This window comes from Orycteropus afer, unplaced genomic scaffold (genome assembly GCF_000298275.1).
Source record: "Orycteropus afer afer isolate SDZICR_OR568_19922 unplaced genomic scaffold, OryAfe1.0 scaffold00157, whole genome shotgun sequence".
Taxonomy (NCBI): Eukaryota; Metazoa; Chordata; class Mammalia; order Tubulidentata; family Orycteropodidae; genus Orycteropus; species Orycteropus afer.
The window spans coordinates 6,340,164-6,349,411 of record NW_006921744.1 but is presented as its reverse complement, the minus strand read 5'-3'; the positions used below and the strand labels follow the sequence as shown (position 1 = coordinate 6,349,411).

The window sequence follows — 9,248 nt, the reverse complement described above, 5'->3', positions numbered from 1 at the left end:
TGAGTTTATTTCTCAATCTTGACAGAGTTATATCAACATACTGCTTACTGCTCAAAGGAGTGCATGCATGATGCATTTATTACAGAGCTAGTTATAAGTACTCCTACGCTGCTGTTTTAGAGAAGCAACTTCTAGAAATGGATTTGGTAATATTAAGCTATCCTTTTGATGGTTTACCTACTAGAACACACACTAAACAAGACCACGTTGGAAATTCAGAGTAAAGACAAGAAGTAGAAGAGAAAGCAGCAATAATTATTAAATAACACTTAAAATCTTTTTCACTTCAGAGAACTAACTTGAAAGGCTGCAAATGCCAGCAACCTCATGAATACTTCCAAATGGCATCTATGAAGAAACACCAGCAATATGTTGTCAAGTATTTAATATTTTTTAGCAATACAGATTTTATAACACAGTTCTTAGTGTTTCCTTTGTCTTTCAAAATACAGATAATGGTAAGTTTTCCTTTATTTGAGAAGCCATTGTAGCCAACAAACTTTTCACTATTTATAGCTTTTTATATTTACAGCAAGAGCTAACCACTAATGCCAATGTCATCAATTAACAACACAGTAGCAAGGTTTTCATTCAAAAAGAGAAATTAATTTAGATTGATTTGTGGCCTCATTATGATTATACAATAAAAGTTAATTATTTTAAAGACATACCATTTACAATTTTAAAAATAAGTATCAGAAATCTCACAGCTGAAATGCTGTCAGGACATTTTACAAGCACACATTTTGTGGCATTTAACCCTGCTTTTCATCGACAGAATAAAATGAGGCATATATTGATATTATTGTTGGTTCCACTAGACTAGCCTAATTTTTTTCCAGTCTTCTTTCTTTCTTTATTTCAGATAAATGAAAACTTGCTCAGTGTGCCTGGCCACAGTTACCATGGCAACAAGCCTATCAAACACAGCTAACCTTTTCATTCACTGTGTTGACATTGTCTGCAGAAGCATCTTCCGAGTGTTGTTTTCCTAGAGGAACCATCGAGCAGTCATCATCTGTCGCCTCCGCATCCTTCTTTGAATTCCTCCCTTGGCCCATTTGGAGTTGACTAGACTTATAGGCCAAGGCTGGTATAGTGTTCACTAAGATTAACTGCAATGGTTTCTTGTTTTCTTTATACTGACATTGAATATACCGTGAAAAAGCCGACCTATAGGTCTTATTGAACAGCGTGTACACGAGTGGATTGACGGCTGAGGAGAGGTAGCCGATCCATACGAACACGTTGAGCAGGGCTCCGATGACGTCCTCATTGCAGGACTCTTTGCAGATGACGGCCATGATGTTCGTGATAAAGAAGGGGCACCACATCACCACGAACAGAAAGAAGACAATGCCCAGCACCTTGCACGCTTTTTGCTCATTGCTGATGGACTGCATCGTCCTCCTGCCATAGGACCCTGGCTCCCTGTGGATGGAGCGCTGGAAGAGCTTTTCTGAAGACAGGGAGCTCTGAGGGAGGAAGCTGAAAGAAGCTAGTTTGGCCCGGGTGCCAAGATCACTCACACACAAAGTAGCTTCTTTCTGGAGTGACTTGATAGTTAAAAAGTAGGTGATCACCATGATGGTTAAAGGAATGAAAAATGACACAAAGGAGCCAATCAGGACAAAGTTATCATCAGCAAGTAAGCAACTCCCTTCTTTAAAGACTTTGGAATCATCCTGAAGCCCAAAGACTGGTATTGGCATGGATATACCTGGAAATGGGACAGAAAAGGAAACGCAATTATTAAGGATCTGAGTGTATGAAGGAAAGAGTATCTCTACACAATAGCAGTTGTTCAAAGATTTTTATACCAGCAAAGTGTAAAAGCTTAACACATACTCTCAATGAAAATTTGAACTTTGGACTGATTTATCTGTTTTATAAGTATATATTACATAGCTTCTTATATTTGTCTATGGCATCACCCTATATTGTCCATTACTTATAAACAAATAAAATAAACCCAGCTTTAATTTTTCATGCTCTGATTTTCTGATTTATGACATTATGCTTATCAATCCAAGTAAATACACAAAAAAGCCAAGAAACAAAAATACCTTTCAGATGAACACACATACACACACACATGCACGCAACATACACATACATTTTTAAACAAAATTGCAATTCTATTTCATATATACTTCTGCAATTTTTTTCACATAACTTTGTATCACAAATGTGACTTCTTAAAAGCAACTTTATAAGACTGTAAACATAATATATTTTCCTTCTGGAAAATTTGGAAAAGACAGAAAAGCAACAATAAATAAAGAAAAATAATTTGTATTTTCACTACTCAGGGGCAACCATAACTTACATTTTGTCTATTTTCTTCTCTCTATTTCTCTGTATAGGTAGCTTTATATGTATATGCAGTCCTTGATGTGACATTTTAGATCTTGTGATTCCATTTCACAGGAAATCATAAAAATTACACATCGTTAAACATTTTCAAAAATATGATTTTCTAATTTGAATTTAAAGTAACTCTGATTTTGATCATTTTTCAAACTTTGTATTATAGGAAAAATTTAAACATACACAAAAGGAAAGCACAGTTAATCTTCATGAGCCTATCCCCCAGCTTCAACAACGATCACCTCTAGGCCAATCTTGTTTCACGCATACCTGCCTGCTACTACCGCTCCATTGCTATTTGGAAACAAAACTGAGACATATTATTTCATCTGTAAAAATGTTATGATTTACCTCTAAAAACAATGTATTCTCAAAAACAAAACAATATGATCACAAGACAGTTCTCACTCCTAACTATAAACTTATATTTCATTGATATCATTAAACATAAATTGTTCAAATTTCCAATTATTCCATATAATTATCCCATATATATATATAAAGTGGGTCATTTATAAGGTACAGGGCTTAAGCAGAGGAGTGAGCAAAAAGTGAGTCAAAGCACCACTTCCTCTCAGCATGATGATCCCCCCATGAATATCCAGTAAATCAGTTTCCACCTGTGTCACAGAATAACTATGCTCCAGAGGGATTTCAGTGGCTAATTGTTTTCAGAAATGAATCACCAGGCCATTCGCCCAATGTGTCCCTGGGTGTACTTGAACTTCGAACCTTTAGCTGCTAACTGAAAGGTTGGAAGTTTGAGCCCATCCAGAGGCACTTTGAAAGAAAGGCCTGGTAATCTATTTCCAAAAAATCCCTTTGGAGCACAGTTGTAATGTGACGTACGTGCATGGGGTCAACATGAATCGGAAATCAGCTTGATGGCAACTGTCCATGATGATAGGCCTATATTAAAAGAGGACTCCAACTGGTGGTTGAATTGTGCAATGTGTGGTTTTCCCCCTTCTGAAGTCCACCAGACACAAATAGGCTGGATCCTGCTGTGTAGCTCCCATCACTTTGTAGCCTCTCTCGGCTCTTGTGAGGGTTTGGGGTGTCTTCTTCCACTGGCCTGAAGTTGGTCAGGCCAATCAGGGTGTTGGGAAAGGAGAGGAAACAGTAGTCAAATACTCTATATAACAGTTTGATGTTTCTCCTTTCATGGCACCACAGGGGCACCCTGGGAGAAATAGTAAGAAAAAAACTTTCCCTTTTTCTCTTGCCTATAGTTTAGCTTCTTCAGAGTTTTACAGCAGGGGTGGCTTGGTTAGTGCTCCTGATCTCCCTTTAGAGTCTAATATGAGGTCTCAACGCAGCCAAGAACACAGGCTTTTTACTGAATTGAGGAGCTGCAATTTAATTCTTGCCAACCTTTGAGGTTCTATGATCTAACTTCTGCATGTTTAGAACAGAGTTCTGCTCCTAACCCCACATCACCTCACAGTGGGCATCCTGACAAGGGGGAGACATTAGTTTGACTTAATGTAATATTTAATGCAAATCTTTCTTAATGACATTTGCCATTATCTTCACAGACTTCATTGACAGTATTTATCACCTGTCTATACAAGGCTGTCCCAGTATTCTTAGAAGGTGGAGACAGATGACATCAGAGCTGTTCTTAAGGACACTTTATGTGGTTAATGACTCTTCATTTCCTTAATTTCTCTCTGTCCCTGACCTGTTGTTGGGAACATTCTATTGAACAAGAAGATGTGGCTCTAAGAGGAGCACCGTCAGAGACCCCGGATACCCATCAGTTTGGATAATCCTTCAGAAAACTATTGGAAATGAAATTTAAGACATCATTCCTAAGGAGAATGTTTTGTTTTCCAAGTGTTTGGACTTATTGTGAAAGATGTTTCCTGTACTCTATCATCATGGTCTTTGATAGAGCAGATTTTTATTGATTAGGACAGATGCTTTAGAGTGAGATAGATCTGAGTTTGAGTCTTAGCTCTGGCTCCGTGTTCTTGGACTGGTTCGTGCATCTCTGTAAGCCTCAGTGCGCAATCTATAATATGAGACTGGCACCAGCATGTCTTCATGGATGTGGTGAAATCAATGAAATCAATAGGCACAGCACCTCAAACAGTGCCTTGCCCAGAAAGGATGCTCTGTCAGTAGTGGACTAATGGGAGAGTGGCTTTCTCTGTATTACATACATTAACATTATTTTATTCCAATCTACTTTGCTTTGTTGTATGGACTAGATTTTAATATATAGTAGATATTCTTAAACTTGTTGATGTTAGGTGCCGTCACGTTGGTTCCGACTCATGGTGACTCCATGTGACAGAGTAGAACTGCCCCAGTTTTTTGCCACTGGGTTTTCTTGGCTGGAATCTTTCCAGAAGCAGGTCATCAGGCCTTTCTCTCATGGAGCTATTGGGTGGGCTTGAACCAGTCACCTTGTGGTGATTAAAAAGCACATTGGCTATGTGCTATACACTTCATAATGCTTCAGTGATTAACTCTGCTAGGGTGACATAAGCTCTCAATCAATTTTAGTTTTGTACAATTAGAACTCTTGATTGCTTTTCTGATATGATGAATTACCACCATTACTATGAGTCATGATACACATAAAGAAAATATCAACTGTCAAAAAAATAGTGTATGACTTTGTTATTAAACTCTTAGGTATTTAGTTTCCTGATTAATACCAAAGAAGTCAGGAACTTCAGAGCCTTTTGCCCTCTTTATTTGCTATCTGGTAATTCATTTATATAAGTGGCAATTCTTAATGAGAATATCAAATTATACAACACATCAAATTATTCACTCATTTGGAAGTGTATCCTGTGGTTGAGGAGAAAACACACACACACACACACACAAACACACACACACACACACACACACTTGTCTAGAATGCTTTTATTTCTGCAGCCAGGGAGGGAAAAGTGTGATAAAGCCATCTGTATTCCTCTTTGTTGCCTGAGGGGGCTCTGGTGGCATAGTGCCTGAGGCATTTGACTGCTAACCAGGAGGCTGGCAGTCCAAACACACCAGCCACTCCTTGAAAGGAAGGTTGGGCAATCTACTTCCATAGTGATACTGCCTCGGAAACCCAAGGAGGGGTCGCTATGAGTCAGATCTGACTCAAGGGCAGTGGGTGGGTTAACTGCCTGGGGTAAAGAGCCACTTTCTGCATTAAAGAGGATGGGATAAGAAGGTAGGATAGGTCATTCTGTGTCTAGAAGGGGGTCCTTGGCTTGGAGGGGCAGAATCAAGCCAGTTAAGTCTTCAAATGGTCCATTTTCTTTACATATAAAAGAGTATCTGGAAAACTACTACATTCTGTTCTTTTTCAGTGCATCACACTTTGTAAGTGCTCATTGAGAGTTTTAGAAAGAAATAGCTAGAAAGCTAAAGCAATACTCTGTAATAAAACAGAACAAATAATTTTCGTTATGTTGGTTCCAACTCACAGTGACCTCATGTGTGCAGAGTAGAACTGATCCATAAGGTTTTCTTTTCTTTTTGGAAGCAGATTGCCAGGTCTTTCTTCCTAGGCACCTCTGGCTGAGTTTGAAATGCCAAACTTTTGGTTAATAGTTGAGCACTCAACCATTTGCACCACCCAGGTGCCCTATACTCTACAATACAGGTGAAGAAATTTAATTTCAAAGAACTAGAACACTTAGATAAACTTGGTAGGTACAAGAAACATTCAAAAACACGCTCAGACCAAGAGAGATGAAGATACTGGCTGATACCCAAGATTGCGGTCACCATTTCCAGGACAGTAATATTCTGGCTGCTTTGTTTGGTAATAGCTTCTTTGGGAGACCTGACAACTTCTCTCACTTGAAATTTCTGCATACAAAGCATTTTCCTTTGTGAACAAACAGACAATAGCTTGAACTATGTGACTGCATTTTGCTTAATATATTTTTCTAGAGGAGTGAAATACAGCAATCAAAATTCAATAGCAGCATTGGATCCTCCATGCACATTTTTTATTCTTTTCATTAAAACTCAGACAATGAAATCAGTGTAAAACACTGAGGCCCAAGGCCTGAAGGCTTTGATTGGTGTCTTTCTCATAGTTCTGTTTACTTTCGCAGATCAAGTTTTCTCCCATCTCTAGGTAAAGTCATGCCATAGTCTGAGTAAATGACATTAACTTTGAACCAATGACTCTGAAAGTCAGGCTTTATTTTTTTATTATTTTTTCACTTTAAAAAAAATTATAATATTGTGTTTTTGGTGAAAGTTTACATAACAGATTAGGTCTTCATTTAACAATTTCTATTTATTTCCACTCTGGTTGTTCTGTTTCCATTAATCTATTCCCTGCACCCCCTTTAATGTCTCATCTCTGCTTTAGGGTAAATGTTGACTGTTTGGTCTCATGTAGTTGATTTTTTTACACAGTACTCATGGATACTATTGTTTATTTTATGCACCAGTCTGCTACTTAGCTGAAAGGTGACCTCGGGGCATGGTTTCAGTTCATAGTTGAAAGAGTATCTCAGGGCGATAGCCTCAGGGGTTCCTCTACTCTCTCTACTGGTCCAGTAAGTCTGGCTTTTTTTTTTTTTTTCTTCTCTCTTTTCTCTTTTTTGAAGAATTTGAGTTTTGTTCCATATTTTTCTCCCATTCTATCTGTTGTTGTTGTTGTTGTTATGTGCCGTCGAGTCGGACCTGACTCATAGCTACCCCTTCTTGGGTTTCCGAGGCAGTATCACTATGGAAGTAGATTGCCCAATCTTCCTTCTGAGGAGTGGCTGGTGGGTTTGAACCACCAGCCTTCTGGTTAGCAGTCAAGTGCCTTAGGCACTGTGCTACCAGAGCTCCCATTCTATCTAGGACCATCTATTGTGTGCCTGGTCAGAACAATTGATAGTGGTAGCCAGGCACCATCTGGTTCTTCTGGTCTCAGGGTAGATGAGGCCGTGGCAGGCTTTCCTCTTAACCCTGGATTTGCACACTTTTCTTGGGTGATGTAAATAGTTAACACATTCAGCTGCTAATGAAATGTGAATGGGTTGAGTCCACCCAAAGATGCACTGGAAGACAGGCCTGGTGATCTACTTCTGAAAAATCACCACTGAAAACCCTACAGGGCACAGTTGTACTCTGACACACATGTAGTTGCCATGAGTCCGTAAACGTGATGGCATCTGGTAATATCTTAGGACTAGAGATACTTTTGAGATGTTCTTTCCTTGGGAAACAAGATCTGCCTTACTAGGGTCAGAGACTCTGGTATGAATGCCTGGAGGCCTCAGGTCAGGTAAGAGGTAGAGGGAACAGACACAAATATTTCAGGGCTCTTGTGAAAAAGACTGAAATCTGGTTCCACAGTTTTCCGTTCTCCTGGGACTATAACTTTTTTCCTTTGCATTTCAATGTATGGTTGATGACAGAAAATAATTTTCTTTTCGTAGTTATAAGAAGGCATTTGGAGTCTGTGGGAGGAGCAAGCGTTTAACATGCTCGGCTGTTAACTGAAAGGCTGGATGTTTGAGGCCACCAGAAGTGCCTCAGAAGAAAGGCCTGGCTCTCTGCTTCTGAAAAACCAGCCACTGAAAACTCTACACAGCACAATTCTGCTCCACATATGAGGTCACCATGTTGTTGCTGCTGTTGTTATGTGCCGTCGAGTCGGACCCAATTATAGCGACCCCTAGCGACCCCTCCTTGGGTTTCCAGGGCAGTATCACTATGGAAGTAGATTGCCCCATCTTCCTTCCAAGGAGTGGCTGGTGGGTTTGAACCACCAGCCCTCTGGTTAGCAGTCAAGTGCCTTAGGCACTATGCTACCAGAGCTCCTGAGGTCACCATGAGTCACAGACAACTCAAGGGCAGCTGGGTCACTGTTCAGAGTGGATTTACTAGCAGTTTGACAGATAGGACCACAAGTGAATTTACAGAATAATTATGGGAGCAAGGGATTGAATTTATAGGGAAACTGGGACTAAGATTCATTAGACTTCTAATTAAGAATGTAAAGCTCAAGTGTTGCTAAATGTAGTCTGTTGACAAGGCGAATAGACAGAAAAATAAGAGCTAAGTCAGGAACTCAAGACGTTGTGTGCTTCATCTTCTTACATTAATTCTGACTAACCATAATAATCAACTGCACCTTTTCAAAGAACATTTACATATATTCTTTCACTTCATCATTTCTTACAAAATTGTGGAAAAAAAAAAATCACCCACACTGCCCTATGGGCAGATAAAAATGTCACCTTATAGATATGAAAATGAGGCCTAGCAAGCTTAAGAGATTTATCCAGAATCACACAGTAATTTTAGGCACAAAATCAAGACTCAAGTAGGTTTCTCATTTCCTTTGTTTGATCTTTTTATGCCCTTATTTTTATTTTATTTTATTTTTTTAGGGAGCTCTGGTGGCCTTGTGCCTAAGGCATCTGACTGCTAATCAGAAGCCTGGTGGTTCAAACCCACCAGCCACTCCTTGGAAGGGAGGTTGGGCAATCTACTTCCATAGTGATACCACCTCGGAAACCTAAGGAGGGGTCGCTATGAGTCGGATCCGTTTTTAAACAGTAGCTATAAAAATCTATGACTACATTGGTTTCAAGAAGTCTGTGTTCTCCCTACAATGAGTTGCAAGATTTTGCATGCAGGTGCATGTCTTTGAAAAAGTGATCTAGAGCGTCCCTCAAATTATCAAGAGTTTGAGACCCCAGCCCCCTGTGGTCCTGAATTACATCAATGTTCAATGAACAAAATACACACACCGCATGACTCTCTGAACCTTGGTTACTTCTGCCTTTTTTTTTTTTTTTTTTGTTGTTCTTAAACCTCAAGGTCAAATTTTCCTCTAGAGAGACATCATTCTTTGAGGTCAGATATTTTAAAAATAAAATCCTTGTAATCAGTAACTACTTTCTTTC

General features: G+C 39.3%; 1 protein-coding gene across 1 annotated transcript in view; it reads right to left on the bottom strand.

Moving 5' to 3' along the window:
* Window positions 1-920: 920 nt before the first annotated feature.
* The window catches only part of HTR2A (5-hydroxytryptamine receptor 2A), a 112,923-nt gene continuing 104,595 nt past the window's right edge, over window positions 921-9,248 (bottom strand). The window contains exon 3 of the mRNA XM_007946366.2: window positions 921-1,720. Coding sequence (XP_007944557.1) covers window positions 921-1,720 — 800 coding nt within the window. The remainder of the gene's footprint in view (window positions 1,721-9,248) is intronic.